Source organism: Myotis davidii, unplaced genomic scaffold, assembly GCF_000327345.1.
Source record: "Myotis davidii unplaced genomic scaffold, ASM32734v1 scaffold1330, whole genome shotgun sequence".
In the NCBI taxonomy this organism is placed as follows: Eukaryota; Metazoa; Chordata; class Mammalia; order Chiroptera; family Vespertilionidae; genus Myotis; species Myotis davidii.
Window position 1 is genome coordinate 2,418,695 of NW_006283826.1, and position 16,237 is coordinate 2,434,931.

A 16,237-nucleotide genomic window follows, 5' to 3' on the forward strand; every position below is an offset into this window, starting at 1 on the left:
GACGTCCCCACAACCACACCTCCTGGCTCTTCTGTCCACACGAGGTTAGGGTCTGGGTATCCCCCATTCCAGCGACAGGTGAGCTGCAGCATGAACAATCTTGGCAACATCTCTGCCCAGCACTCAAGGTCTGACAAAGGGGGAGGAGCTGCAAAACACCAGAGGGGAGCATGGGCTTACTCACAGATGCCAGCTCAGGCATTGGGCTGCGTCTAAAGGAAGCCAGGGGAGCAGAGAAACAGGTGGTAGACCTTGACTTAGCTCCCAGCACAAACTAAGGCCTGACAACAGTCCGGTTTCCTCTGCTGGGTGTTCCATCTCCGAGGGCGTGGGTCTGATTTACCTTTGTATTTCTCACTAACTGCATGTGGCTATATACGTTTAAATGAACAAAATAAAACGACCAATTTAGTTCCGCCATCACACTACCCCTATTTCAAGTGCTCAGTAACCACACGTGGGAGGTGGTTATTAGACTACACAGTACAGAGCGTTTCCATTATCACAGAAAGTTCTAGTAGGCAGTTTTGGTCCCTAGAGGGGGTACAGGTGGGACTTATTCACTCCCACCCCCAACATAGACTTCCTGTTCACCATGTGCACATATTACTAAAAGCACAAAATCTTTAACTTTAACTATATATAATTTACATGTACTACACATGCATATTATATTATGTAGGCGTATTACCATATATTTTACATAATACACATAAGTAAATAACTTTGGAAATATGCCAAAATGATGCCTAGAGGACAATTGATTATTTTCTTCTCTATACTCATCTGTGTTTCCCACATCAAGCGTGTATGACTTGATATGCAATACATGTCACTTAGGGTAGAGAAAACAGATTCGTGCAAGGCTCTGATCACGCACGGATTAGTCGTGTGTCATTATCCTGCCCACTGACGGTCTGTTCTCGTGCTCCCTCTCATTGGCGTGGAGTGTGAGTGCACCAAGCCTCTCTGCAGTGGTTTCTGTCCGTGGGTGCATTTATGGTAGTTTCTTCACCCCCAAAATAAAGGCTCATGAACTGCTGGTCCCTAACGGCGCTGGAGGGCCCAGGGTTCGGGAAGACAATGCATGAGGATCGAGAAACGAATCCGCACGTTGTGGTCCATCCACACAGTGGAGGAGTGTTCGGTCCATAAAAAGTAATGAAGTGCTCCCTCCTGCTACAACCTGGGCGAACCTCGGAAACTGGGTGCTCAGTGACACTGGTCACAACCGGGAACACGTTGTGTGATTCCATTTACAGGAAAAGCCCCCAATGGGCAAATGCATAGACACAGGACGCAGATCAATGGGACGGGAGAGAGAGGGGCTGCGGGGAGGGGGCAGGGGTGGCTGTTTAGTGGACCCGGGATTTCCATTTGCAGTGATGACCACGTTTTGGAACTACACAGAGGTGATGGGTGCACAACACTGTCCATGTGCTCAATGCCAGTTGTACATTTTCTAGTGGTTAATGTTATTTTATGTACTTTCATCTCAGTTAAAAAGAAAAAAGAGCCCTGACCAGTTTGGCTCCGTGGATAGAGCATCGGCCTGTGGACTGAAAGGTCCCAGGTTTGAGTCCGGTCAAGGGCATGTGCCTTGGTTGGGGACACATTCCCAGTAGGAGATGTGCAGGAGGCAGCTGATCGATGTTTCTAACTCTCTATCCCTCTCTCATCCTCTCTGTAAAAAAATCAATAAAATATATTTAAAAGAAAAAAGAAAGCAATGAGCTAGGCATGAACTTCCCTCTGTGGCTCTCAGGGACTCTGTGCCTTACTTAGCAGCAACCTGCTAGAAGAGGTGACTCCCGCCCTGACAGGCAGCCCTGGGTGTGTACACGAGTGCTGAGGGAGCTGCAGAAGCATGTTAGGGCACACGCAGCGGGCAGGCCTTTGTAGACAAGAGGCAGAGGCACCCACGTGTGGCTCACAAAGGGTCGGGCGAGGGCGTGGGGAGGGTGCCTCTTACGCACCGTAGACCAGCAGCTCGTTGGTCACGCTGTGCTGTCTCCCACTAAGCAGGTTCTTGGCCAAGCAGGTGTAGTTCCCCTGGAGGTGTTGCGACATCAGTAGTAGCGTGAAGCTGCTGACCGTCAGGTTGTTCCCAAAGGGCTCGGTCTTGGAATCCGGGGCCCGGAACCACCACTCAATCATGGGCGGAGGCCGGGAGCTGCTGGAACAGCTGAAGTCCACCCGGGAGCCCTTGGTGGCGTAGAGGGTGCCATTGGGGAGCACGCCGGTGCTGGAGATGTTGACTTCGAGCTGGTAGGGGCCGCCTGGGAATGACAGGGCGGGAGGGGAAGGCTGAAAAGTTCATTGGAGCCCCTTACCAGCTCTCACTGGCCTCATAAATGACCAGGAAGCAGCCAATAAGAAGAATAATAGCTATCAAACACTTCCTCTATGGCAAAGGCTACGCTAAGTGCCCGGACACGTTCTCTCATTTAACCCCAAGTGATTAAGTCTGGTTTATCAGGGATCCACCCTCACAGAAGAAAGAAAAGGAAATCGCTCCTTTTTAAGAACACGGGTGAGCGGGAAGGATACCTGTGCACTAAAGTTAACACAGCAGGCCTGAGTCTGTTTCCAAAAAGGCCAGCTTGCGAGGTGACTGGGAACTCGGATGTCAGGGGGTTCCCACCATTCCCAGAACTGGTGAGAGTGGGGCTCACTGTGCCTACACTGTTGGTACAGACAGTGTGGTTTATGCTGAACCCCAGCTTTCCTTCTGAGAGTCTAGAGTTTGAGAACATGCTAGAGGAGGCCAGAGGGACCGGCCCCCAATAAAAACTCAGGGTGCGGAGTCTCTAATGGCTCCCGGTAGACAGCGTTTCACACGTGTTGCCACACTTGTTGCTCAAGGAAATAAGCACGTCCACGTGACTCCACGGGGCAAGGACTCTAGGAAGCTAGCTCCTGGTCTTTCCTGGACTTACCCCCAATAAAAGGCACCCAGGTACCTCTCCCCTTTGCTGATTTGCTTTGTGGACCTTTGCCACGACCATGGTACACGCCGAGTCCTGTGAGCTCTCCTAGAGGGGACTCTCACAGAGCCCCAGCACAACTCCACACCCAAAGGCCAAAGGCCAGGGCAAACCACTCAACCTCTCTCAGCCTCTGCTGCCTCCTCTGTGAAATGGGGGTGATACCAGAACCCACTCGTGGGGTGGTGATTACCTGAGTTAGTACAGTACAGCACTCAGAACAGTGCCTGACTGTGGGGAGCACTTGATGAATGCTAGGTCTTATCTTCCTTCCCCTCACATCTCTGAACTTTCTTGTCAGAAAGGCCCTCCCACTGTTGGTACCCAGCACCCCTAAGATGCCACATCGCCTTTGATGAAAAGAATAGATCTAACACCCATTTACACTGAGGTGATTTTGGAGTTACCTCTCCCAGAAGAAGAATCCAGGAAGGTCAATGCTTGGCCAAAGGAATAAAACTATGACTACAGAAAATTTTGAGCAGAAATAGGCCAGTGGGGAAAATTATTGGGGGGAGGAAAAGGCTTTTCAGAGCCCCTCAGAGTACAGCATCTATTTCATTTATATCTGAAGCCGCGGTATAAACTCTAGAAATTGTGGATTTCTGAGGACAATGCCCTTGACCATATGCTTGTCAAGTTGAGGCTGGTTCCTAAGAGTTTCAGCGATCTGTTAGAACCATGTCACCTCCCACAGAGGGTCTGGGGAGATTATACTGTGGTTTGGGAGGTGCTCAACTGTCCCATTCACTGCTGCTGGCTAGTTGGTTAGGTATGTGGACCAGCAGGTCCAAGGGAGTGCCCACAGTTGGCAGACACCCAATTAAGCACAGAGTGCCTCCGAGATCCTGGTAGCCACACCTAGGCCAGTAAAGGTAGTGAGTTAGATTGGCCAGCCAGGTCTTTCAAATTGTGGTCTCATGGGCCACTGTAGCCTGACATGGACAATGTGGACTCCCAGAAACTGGCTGGGAGGAGCTTTTGACCCGCACGATTCTCAGCAAGAAATGGAGTTGGGTACAGGGAGTAGATGAGAAGGAAGCAAGTGTAAGAGCTCAAACAAAAAGTTAAATGAAAGGCCCTGGCAAGTGTGGATCAGTTGGTCGGGCATCTTATCAACGCCTTGGTCAATGTCAGTTTCAGTTCTTGACTCTTTGTGGGATGGATGCCTTAGTCTAGTAGTTATGAGCTTGAACTCGAATTCAGACAGACCTGGATGTGAATCCTACAGCAGCTTATAAAGGGACTACCTTAGGAAAGTGCCGCCCTTCTCATTCTCACTTTCTTGTCCTTATGAAATGAAAAGGAGTAACTTCTCTCACTGGGTTTTTGAAGGATCCAATGAGCTACACCGTAACCTGGTGTTTGACCTGAGGTCAGTAGTCTATTAGTGTTTATCTGATGGTATCGGCAGTAGCACACCTGCAGATTGATTCTAGACCAAGCACTGGCAGATGGCCCACTGTCTGTTTTTATCTGGCCCACAAGCTAAGAATGGTTTTTACAGATGGATATCCGCAATTGATTTGATGAGGGAGAACACTAACTTTGAAGCCCAATTAAGTGAAATGTTATCTCCTCCAGAAAGAATTTTGTTCTTCTCATTGATAGGCCTGTACTACCAAAGAAAGTACTCAATTATCACTACATTTTGAATTTTGTCAATAATAGGATGTAAAAGTTGGTTTTCTTTCTTTTTATGTAAGTATTTACGTATATAATATCCTCAATTTTACCCATTGGCCCATAATGTCTGAAATATTTACCATCTGGATCTCTACAGAAAAAGCTTGCCTCCTGTTCTAGAACAATCTACCACCGCTGTTACCTTCCTCTTCTCTGCTATCATTCTTGACATAGAACTCACTTCTTTCCTTCCTCCATAACTACAGATTGGCCATTCAAGGGTCTCAAATGGTTAATCTGCATCTCAGGCACCACACACAGGGAGATTCCCACCTCCGCGTGTGGGTTCCTCGCCAATAGGAAAAGCGGTCTTCAGACATTTACTCTTGTTGCCAGCATTTTTATTTGGAAACGATCTAAGATCCCACTGGGCAGTCCCTGCTAGCCAGTGGGCACATTTATAGTGCTACAGCAGGATAAGATCCTGGGAAAACTTGCAGGGACTGTGTTCCTATCACTTCTAGAGACTGAGCATAGACGCAAACACAACCACGCCATTGCCTCCGATCTCCCCAGTGACTGCCGATTCTGTCCGAAGAGTGGGGACCCAGCAGTCTTCAGCCTATTAAAAGCACCCATCTCTGCTTCTGCTGAGCTTGGCAAGACTCAAATGAATCAATCTCTGGGTAAAGACTGTCTGTCTTCCAATGGGGGTCAACGATCTGTCTTCAGCGTGCCTAGCAGTCCTTTCCCTGGGGCCTTCGGCTGTGGGCCAGGGGTCACCCCCGCCAACAGAGAATGAGTGCAGATGGGATGGGCCCGACTAGTGAGGGAAGCCCGGGACTTTCCTGAGACTCTGTCTCCTGTAAGTCTGGAGTGACAGCCACATCACTGGGGAGAACAGAAGCACCTCCATCCTCCAAACCCCAACTAAATCCAACAGGGCTCTTGAGCGACCGGCTCCAGTGCTCCCTCTACTCTGGCTTGGCCTGAGAAAAACAGACACGGAGTCCGGCTCTGTGCACCAGGACTGCGGCCTTTCCCGGGCTAATCTCTAGCGGGATCACCCGGCTCCCCAGGGCAGGAGAGATGGTATCTTGAGAGAAGCACAAAGTCTACTGGAACGTGTTGAGGTCGGTGCCACCGTCCCCACTCCTCCAGCCTTCCTGCAGGTAAATGCACAGCTGCTCTAACCCTGCACCCACCCCAGTGTGGAGGCAGGAGAGGATGGGTAAGTCAGTGAAATAAGCCGCCATGGCAGCCCTGAACTGCTCTGGACCATGGGATTTCTGTACTCTCCGGAGAAGCAGTCCCAATCCTAACGGCAAGACTCCTCAACGGCACCATTAAGTCAACCAGTATTAGTGCAGGGACTTTTTGTCCTGAGATGAATAACGAGAATCACATCAGGGTGCCCATTCCAGACAGGCTGCATCAGCCCAGGCGAACAGAAACCCGATCCTAGGAGGCAGACTCACCCAACGCCCACTGATCAGTACGCAAGGATCCAAGTGGGAAGGAGGGAGAAGCAACCGCCCTCACACAGCCGGCTTTGTGCTTCTGCGGTCACACCCTCCAAGTCACTTACAGATAACAACTTGTCACGTCCCAAACATTTTCTCCAGAGCATGCGAGGCCATGTTAGAATGTTTCCAAACTTCTCTCTTTAAGAGACTCGGTTATCAACCGTGTCGGGGGAAAGATGGGACAAATGAGATCTGGGAACACAGAGTTCCCGACCCACAGCACGTAGCTGATGGCTGCGAACTTGAGATGCACTTTTCCCCACAGGAACCCCATCACCTGCCTAACCAGTTCATCAAAGCAACATGGACCAATGTATCCTGTGTGTCTAGCTCTGTACAGGTTTGTCTCATGAAAAGGTGCAGAGAATCTGTGCTTAGGTTCCATGGGTGATAAAGTGAAGGCTGGACGAGTTCAAGTGATTTCCCCAAGGTAACAAAGACAACAGCCAGCAGGACCTAGATTTAAACCTTGCCCACCTGCCCCCAACTAGACTATCAGCTCCAGGCGGGTGGGGACCTTGTCCCCTGGCCCAGTGCCTACAACAGTGCCTGGCATCAGGCTCTCAACAAATATATGTTGAATAAAGGAATGAGTAAATGCTACGTTTTTCAGATGAGGAAACGTAGGGAGCAGCAAAGTGATCATATGGGTATTTCTACTAAACTACACAGCAAACTTCTTCTGTAAAGGGACAGAGAATAAATGTTTGAGGCCTTGCAGGCCATACTGCCTGTGTCACAGCCACTCAACGCTGCTGTTGCAGCACCAAAGGCAATGAGAGGTAATATGTAAATGGACAAGTGCGGCTGTGATCCAATAAAACCTCATTTATGGGCCCTGAGATTTGAATTGCATATAACTTTCCTATGTCACAAATATTCTTCTTCTTTTTCAACTGTATAAAAATGTAAAATAGCATGGGTAGTTTGCAGGCCAAGCAAAAATAGGCAGCAGACTGGATAAGGCCCACAGGCTGTACTTTACCAACAACATGGTCTACATTCATGCGTGTATATGGACACCATTTCTGGAAAGCACAGTAGTAACAGTAGCTCACGCTAAGCCCTGTGCTAAGCACCATAACCTCAGAGCACGTACCTGGTAAGGTATGCGATGTATTATCCCACCTAACACATAAGAAAAACCGAAGCTCAGGGGTATTAAGCTACTTATTAAAAATGATAAATGACAGCCATTGGACTGGAACTCGAGTAGTCTAACGTGATGATGTTCTACTCTGATTTCGTTGTATAATAAAATGATATTAACAACAAGCTCAAAGGAATAGCTAGATGTTATGCCAGGAAACATTTCTAGCACTTTACATAGGTCGACTGGTATCTATTCATCACGCAGTTCCATGAGGCAAGAATTCTTTCTATCCCCATTTTACAGAGGAGAAAATACAGGTGCAAGAGGTCACTCAGCTTGCAGGTGGCAGAGCCCAGAATGAAACCCAGGCCATTGACTCCAAAGCGCTCCTCCTGTCTACTGATCCGGGCACCTCACCAGCCGGTCCCAGGGCCCTCCCACTCCACTTACTGGCCACCTGCAGCCACACTTGGAACCACCGAGTGTCGTTCAGGGCCTCCCAGCAGGTGTAGTTCCCCTCATCCTCCAGGCTCAGTGCCTCGATGTGCAGGGAGCTGGCGTTCACCAGAGAGAAGCGTGGCTTGGCCGGCGGGCGGCTGGAGTTGGAGGACAGGAGGAAGACGGGCTCCGAGTCATTCCGGTACCAGGTCACGAGGCCCCTCGCTTCCGAGATGTTGCCACAGTGCAGAGTCATGTTCTCATGAACCTCTCCGACGACGACAGTCTCCAATCCTGTACGAGGAAAGATCAGGCCATAACTACCTCTCTTGGTGTCTGAACAACCTCCCCTTTTGCAGTCCCTCCACATTAGGAATTTAAAAAACTCAGCTGTGTGGTTTTAAGATGCAATAACACACAGAGCCCCCACCCTGTTGGGACGGTTGGCCAGTACTTGACATGAATCACAAACAAAAGCACAATAAAGTACCTGCCACTTCACATCCGCTAACATGGCTAAAATCAAAGACAATAATAAGTGTTGGCAAAGATGTGGACAAATTGGAACTCATACACTGCTGGTAGGATTTTTACATACTGCAGCTACTAGGAAGACGCTTTGGCATTTTCACACATGATTAAAGTTACCGTGTGACTCGGCGATTCCACTCCTAGGTGTATACCTAACAGAAAAGAAAACATATGCCTACACAAAAACTTGTATGTGCATGCTCACAGCAGCATTATTCATAATGGCCAAAAGGTAAAACCAAATACTCATCAACTGGTGAATGAATAAACACCATGTGGTATAGCCACACAATGGGAATATCATTTGGCCTTAAAAAGGAATGAAATACATGCTACGTCATGGATGAATCCTGAAAGCATTATTTTAAATGAAAGGAGGCAGTCATAAAAGACCACATACTGCCCTAGCCGGTTTGGCTCAGTAGATGGAGCGTCAGCCTGAAGACTGAAGGTCCTGGGTTCAATTCCAGTCAAGGCACATGTCTGGGTTCCAGGCTGGATCCTCAGTGTGGGGTGTGCAGGAGACAACCAATCAATGCCACATTCTTGTGTGGTTCCATATATCTGAAATGTCCAATACAGGTAACTCTATGGAGGTAGAAAATAATTAGCAGATGTCTAGGTCTGGAGGAAATGGAGTAGTGGGAGAGTCAGGAATGACTGCTAATGAGTATAGGGCTTTTTTTTTTAATGATTTTTAAATATATATTTTTATTGACTTCAGAGAGGAAGGGAGAGGGAGAGAGAGACAGTCCACCGAGCCAAACTGGCTAGGGCTTATTTTTGGGGTGATGAAAATGTCCTGGAATTAATTAGTCCTGATGGTTGCACAGTCTTGTGACTATACTGAAAACCATAAATTGTGCACTTTAAAAGGGTGAATTTTATGGTATGCGAATTATATCTCAATAGAGTTATTATTAAGAAAAAACAAATAAACACCTGCCAGCTGCCTCTGGGAATCCTTCCCTTTATGAAATAAGGAGTAACAGTTATCTGTACCCCAATCTTCTGTCTGGTTACACGGGGGCTCCATTTGAGCGATCTGAAGCCAGCCCAGAACCACAGGATGTTCTGATTCTCTCCCCATTTTGGCCACACCACGCCCAAAACCCAGGACAAGATGAAAAAAGCAAAATCTAAGCCACTGGCTGGAAGGCAGAGAATGCCATCCAATGCTAGATTCCAAAACGGCAAGAAATGCATCTGGAAAAAAACACTTTACAAAGCACGTGAGAATTATTTTTAAACAATTGGGCCTGGGAACCCAAGTTCTCAGTGACAATTCCCACTGAGGAGAGACGAGCCGTAGATTACAGATGCAACGAGCACTCATGAGACCTACAGACCTGCCCCGTTCCTGGCTCCTTGGCAAAGGAATAAAGGAGCTTGGGAAAGCCCTGGTGAAACGTTAGTCTCGGAGCCTGAGCTGACAATGGTCTTCTCCTCCAGGGAACAGGGTGGCACAGAGGAAACCATCTCAAGGCCCTGTCACCTCTCCTCCCGGCTCTGCTCACTCCATTCTTTTAAACTGATGAAGCTGAAGCTGACCTCGGGGATCTTTTAGATGTGGCAGCCCTGTGGGCTGGGTTACAGTTGAGGCAGGCTGAGTCCTGGCTCAGCGCAGAGAGAACAGTCATGGATTAGTGATGTCTGTGAAGCAGACACGGGAACGATAGTCCGGGGTCCCCTAGTTCCATGCCCGCTTGTGCCATGACCCTTCATTTTACGTTGAGAAAACAGAGGTTCAGAAAGCGTTAAGTCATTTACTTAAGGCCCCTGGGGGTCACCGGGAGAGCTGGGAACACTCAGGTGTTCCTACTCCAGGCCACAGGGATTTACTCTGGTCTCCCCACCAGACAGGGCGAGACGATGTGACGCGGTAAGTTTGTGTTGTTAGAAGTCATCCACCTGGTGTCCGGAGGGCCCAGAGGTCTCCCAGTGGAGCAGAGGGGAAAGCTACAGACACGGCCGTTTCCCAGCGCTGCCCTCATATTATCATTTATAAAGCTGGGATTGTACCCAAACTTTTTCTTTCTAGCAACTTTTCCCCAAGAATGGCCCAGGATTAACAACTGAGGAAGCCCTCAGCCCCATACACAGAGGTGAGCTTGGCCGGGGCATCAATAACTGGGCATGACCGCACAGGAAGCGGTCCTGCGAGGTGAGCCCTGCGAGGTGAGCCGCAGCCCACCTGAAAACTGGCTCGTTCCAGGAGGATGATTGATGTCCCTCGGGATCTGATGTCCCCAGACCCCGGAGTTCACGTGAAGTAAAAGCTGCAAACAGCTGGGGAGAGACAGCAGGGTGGTCACTAAGTCAAAAGGGGGCGGGGGTGAGTGCTACCCAAGGAAGGTGAAACAAACCTGGGGTCACAGGCCCAGGGAAAGGGGGGACCACGGCTCAGCTCCAGCAGGAAAGCAGGCTGTGTGCAGCCAGATCTTCAGGATATTTTCCAGATAAACTGGAACCGAGGTTGTGGGAGATGTGACTGTTTCTAAATAATTGCTAAAAACAAAACAAAATAAAAACTTGTGCGAGCCTAACAGGAACGTTTGGCACTTGCTGCTAGGAAGCTCAGGGAGCAATGCCGACACAGTGATGGCGAACCTTTTGAGCTCGGCGTGTCAGCATTTTGAAAAACCCTAACTTAACTCTGGTGCCGTGTCACATATAGAAATTTTTTGATATTTGCAACCATAGTAAAACAAAGACTTATATTTTTGGTATTTATTTTATATATTTAAATGCCATTTAACAAAGAAAAAAATGAGTTCGTGTGTCATAGGTTCGCCATCACTGGCCTACAGGGACCCACAAGAGATGAGCTGGGTGTGCTGGGCTGGGCAGCACAGAAAACAGCACCCCACAAGGATTCCGGCAAACTCCATCACCACCCACGACCTCTCACACACTGCCCTGCACACCAAACATGCCTTCGCTGGTGAATTAAATATTAAAATATATTTTCCATCTTTTTATATTCTGCGTATTTTTGCAGGCAACCCCTGGCTCTTTGTTGCTACAAGGTAGAGCAGAGAGAAAGCATTTAAGATCTTTTTATCAATCATGTCAAGTGTAAGAGGTCATGCCAAGTGTAGAGGAAGTTGTTTGTAAGCCTGAAATTATTTCAAAACAACAACAGCAAAAAACTAAGGGAAGGAAGGAAGCAGGGCTTTCAACGCGCGAGTCCCGAGGAGCCTGCCTGCAGGTGTGCAGGGAAAACCACAGGGCACAGGTGTACGCAGTTCAACCTCAGGCAGAGAGAGGGACCCGAGGAGAAGAAAACCTCCACTCCGAGCACCTGCCCAGCAGGTAAAACCAGAAGGCGAGTTTACACCCGACGCTTAAAAACAACAACACTTTCTCCCTGCACGTGCGTCTTCGTTTTCCCAGCTTCAGATGCCCGTGTTCCGTTTCCCAAGTTCCCGTCCCCTCCTCGCAGGCCTCGGCCGCCTGGCCGCTGCCCGCTCCGGGGAGTGGAGAGAGCTCGCCCTGCGCGGGGCGCCGGGAAAATTCCTTTCTGCAGGGAACCGGGCTGCGAGCAGGAAACTCCAGACCCGCCCGGGCGGGAGCGGCTGCGGCCACCACCGGATCCCGGGAGTCGGGGGACTTCGGTCTCGGGCTTGCCCTCCTCCCACTGCTGCCTCGCGAACCTCAACTTTTCCCTCCGGATCGCGGCCCTTACCTGCGGCGACCCAGCGGGCCAGCAGCGCCCCGAGGCAGAGGAGGACCTGGGGCGCGGGTGCCCGTGCGGCCATCTCGCCGCAGATGCGGGCAGGGCCCCTCAGGAAGCGCAGGGGCTGGCCGGGCGGGGTGTGCGCCCCGCAGGGCTCGGGCCCCCGGGGTACCAAGTGCTCCTCCCTGTCCCCGGCCCCACTGCAAAAGTCTTATTCAAAAAGGATTTAAAAAATGGATATAAGTTCAAAGATATGAAAGGTAAAACTTTTCAAAATAAATAAAAGTGTGAAGGTGTAGAATGATGTTTATGGAACTTTAAGAATAAAGAAAAATTATGTGGGCGTTTCGGCAAAGATAAAAATTCATGCACAAGCAAGAAAAAAACCTCAGGCCAACCTAATTTCTCAAGAGCAACATGATCACAGGAGCCCACAAAGTCCTACGGTCTCGAAACTAAAAATAAAGAATGTTGCCCCTCAATTTTATACCCAGTCAACATGTCCTTCAAGTACACAGAATATAAACGTATCTTGTAGCATATAAGAACTTAGTGCCCCTTCTTTAAAAATGAGGCATCGCTATACATACTAACATGAAACTATTCAAAAGGATAGTGTTTACAGTATGCTATCACTTAAGGAAGAAAACAAAAACGAAAACCAAAATCGGGCGCTTTTTGTTTGTTTGTTTTCCCTTTTCAGCGTCTCCACCCCCGTCCCGGCGGGTTCCCGGAAACCGCACTCCTCTCTTCCCCGCCACCCCGCCCGCTCCGTCCCTCCGTCTTTGGGGACCCTGGTGCGACATCCTCAGGAAGAGGGGACACTTGGAACAGCCCTACCAGAAACTTCCTCCTTAGAAAAATGCAATTAATACAGTAAAACAGTCCTTGTATCCGCTCGGCGGTGGCGATAGGGGTGTTGGTGTTCACGTTTTCTACTGTATTGGGAAATGTCCCCATCGCCTCCTCATGAAAAGTTGAGGATAAAACAAAAACTGCTATAAAAAAAACACAAAACACAACTCGTTCTGTTGCTCCAAGGCCCCTGACCGAAATACTTCTCCCATGATGAAATCCTCTGGAAACCAGTAAAAGGGTGTGTTTCGCCCGATGAACTGAGCCATAAAGTTGCACAGTCTTTTTCCTTCTCCCGTCTGCTGCATGATTCTAACTCCTCAGCCCGCTCCTGGCCGGTCTCCGCCTTCCCCAGCCCCTTCAGCGTTGGTTTTCCTCTTGTACCTGGTGAAGGAAAGCAAAGTCCATCTTAGACAGACCCCTCCCTGTGTCCCCAGGGCCTGGTGTCACCCAACCTGTATTCTGTTAAATAAACACATGGAAGCTCACTGGTTTTGATATTGCAGTTCCTGAAGCTTTCCTGACACCTCCGTCCTCACTGAAGCTGACAGATACCAGTAAAATCAATAACTGGCAAGTGTTCCGAGGAGGGTGGGAATTTTATGGCCCTGGTGTGCTTGCACAGGGAATGGCATGCCCCAGGCACTCCTGATGGGTTGCTCTATCACATGCATGGCTCTCTAGCTCCAGGAAGACCCACCTCCTCCACAGCCTACAGTGCAGGTGGTAGCAGCTCACATCTGCATGGCGGGGGCCTTTCCCAAAGCCACTGTAGCAACTTACTCTCACTGGGCCTCCCTGCAACTCTTGGACCTAAGGAATCATTGAACCTCATTTTGTTAGTTTGTTGTTTATTATTTTTAAAATATATTTTATGGATTTAAGAGAGGGAGAGAGAGAGAGAAACATCAGTGATGAGAGAGAATCATCCATGGCTGCCTCACTGGGGGGTGGGGGGACGGGGCGAGGGAGGGCATAATCCACAACCGGGCATGTGCTAGACTGGGAATCCAACCGTGACCTCTTGATTCACAGGTTGACACTCAACCCCTGAGCCACACCGGCTGGGCCAACCTCATTTTATAAGGGAGAAACCTACAGTTCTGGAGAAGGTTTAGTTCTAGATCACAAAGCCAACTGGTGGTAAAGCCAGGCCTGGAACCCATGTCTGTTCAAGTCCAAGTCCAATCCTGTCACTTATGCAAAGGCTGCCATGTCTGGATACTCTGGTGTCCTCAGGGCGGCAGCTATGGGCGTTCCTCCCTCCGAGCAGGGCTTGAAGGACGCCTGAGACCAGTCGGCCTGGGACAGAGCTGGTCCCGGACACATCTGCCCTCTCTGCCCCCGAGACAGGAGCTGTCAGGAAGCACCCTGGCAGTGCTTCACATCCACTGAATCCTCAGCACAACCCTGAGTGGTAGGCATTGCCAGTGCCGACCTACAGACGGCTCAGAGAGGCCACGCTGCGTAGCAAGTGGGCTCAGACTTGAACCCAGGTCTGGGGCAGTGCTGTTCAGTCTTGGAGGGAGGAGCAGAACGGGGCTTCGGCCTGATGCCACAGCCAGCGCTCCTGCAGCCGCCCTGGTCTTTGAAGCCAGCAAGCAACCCATTATTTCTGCCCCCTACTCCTCTGTCATGTCTCCTCCCTAGAGGTGATGCTGAAAGGTTTCTTAGCAACAACCTGCTTCTCCTGGCGCTATGCTCCTGGGGGGCTTCAGAAAGGGCTGCCAGCCAGGAGCAGCTGAGGGTAGAGCCTGGCCCCTCAGGTCCAGCTCTGGACCCCTCACTGCAAGAAGGACTAAGAGGCAAATGACAAAATCCTATGTGTGCCCCCCTTGGATGGGCCTGGGACCCACAGGCTGGCACCTCAAGGAACAGGAGCAGGCCTGGCTGATCTTCTGCAGAAGAAAACCTGCTAACCCTTCGGAACCACATCTCCCACCTCCCCTTGGCCTCCTGCCCAGAAGGAAAGAATCGGGGCACAGATCCCACAGCAAGAAAGTTCCTGAAATCAGGCGAAGTTCCAAGGAGAAGCAGACAGGATGAGATGGAAAAATGGAAAATGGACAGTTGTCAAATGTCTACTATTTTCGACTCCTTTCTGGACTGGAGACCAGGGGGGTGAAGGTTGGAGTCTCCGACTGGCAGAGAACCACAGGACTGAGAAGGCAGATCCACCCCAGAAGGCAAAGTGCTGCTTGCAGAGGGACCAGGAAAAGGATCATCCAGTTCCCTAAGAAGTGGGCAGCCAAGGGCTGGGGAGAGGCGGGCAGCTCGCCCCCCTAACAGATGGAGCAGCCCAGAGGTGTGTGTGCTGGCGAAGGTCTGACCACCAGCATGGCTCCTGCAGGCGGGGGTGGGTGATCGGCAGTGCTCACCGTTTCTCAGGGTGTAAATACTTCTACTTGAGGTTGCGGAATTACAGTGGGGCCTTGACTTACGAGTTTAATTCGTTCCGTGACGGAGCTCATAACTCAAATTACTCACATGCCAAATCAAAAAGTGAACGAGTGAGACACGTGATGGTGGGCTGATGTTGTGGCGTTTACTGTGACGTTCGCTGCGCCAACTAGCGGTGGGGTATCTGAAGCTGGCTTGTACCCCGAATTTTAGCTCGCAACTCAAAGCAAAATATCAGCCAAGAGATGGCTCGTATCTCGAAAAACTCATTAGTCGGGACACTCGTAAGTCAAGGCCCCACTTATAGGCACCATTAGCTCTCCCGAGTCAGTACCAGGGAGCAGCCCCACTTTCTAAAGCGGGGCACTTATGCCCTAACCGGTTTGGCTCAGTGGATAAGGTGTGCAGAAGGCAGCTGATCGATGTTTCTCTCTCATCGATGTTTCTAACTCTCTATCGCTCCCCCTTCCTCTCTATAAAAAATCAATAAAATATATTTTTAAAATAAAATAAAATGAAGTGGGGCACTTGGGGCAGGATCACCCACGGGGACACCTGCTGGGAGCCAAACAGGTAACTCAGGTAGGAAACCATCTTTTATCACTCTCCTGTTCTTTGATCTCATTCACCCATGGAATGCATTTGTTGGCCAAGATAAGTGTATTTTCCTAACTCCAGTTGGGATACAGGAATTGACAGTAAGTGCATTTAATTTAAGGGGATAGAGGAACGTCGTACAGTCAGGGTACCCCGTGAAAGCTCAGATAAAACATTGTTTTCTGAGGGTGACGTATCCATTTTTTAGATCGCATTGGCTTTGTCCTGTGCTCTTCTAGAATAATGAGAAAAAATAGAAAATAAAATGTAACCATAGCCCACCTGGAAATAATCAGTCATTACTAGAAACTTCTCATATTTTCTGCTGAGTTCCAATGTGTGTGATATTTTTTTCAGAGTTGTCACAACATTTTACACAAAGCTTTGATTCCTGCTCTTTTTCCTTAACTTAATATTACAAGTATATATTGTGATTCTTTTTACAAGTAATTTGTCTTTTTAACTGGAAAAGTAATAAAATACTAATATATTTACATATACATAC

General features: G+C 49.4%; 1 protein-coding gene across 1 annotated transcript in view; it reads right to left on the reverse strand.

Annotated features, from left to right (window-relative positions):
- The window catches only part of VSIG10 (V-set and immunoglobulin domain containing 10), a 26,940-nt gene extending 14,863 nt beyond the window's left edge, over positions 1-12,077 (reverse strand). The window contains exons 1-4 of the mRNA XM_006754138.2: positions 11,890-12,077; positions 7,683-7,964; positions 1,977-2,279; positions 1-148 (exon numbers count right to left, since the gene is read on the reverse strand). Coding sequence (XP_006754201.1) covers positions 1-148; positions 1,977-2,279; positions 7,683-7,964; positions 11,890-11,962 — 806 coding nt within the window. The 5' untranslated portion in view covers positions 11,963-12,077. The remainder of the gene's footprint in view (positions 149-1,976; positions 2,280-7,682; positions 7,965-11,889) is intronic.
- Between the last annotated feature and the right edge of the window lie 4,160 nt (positions 12,078-16,237).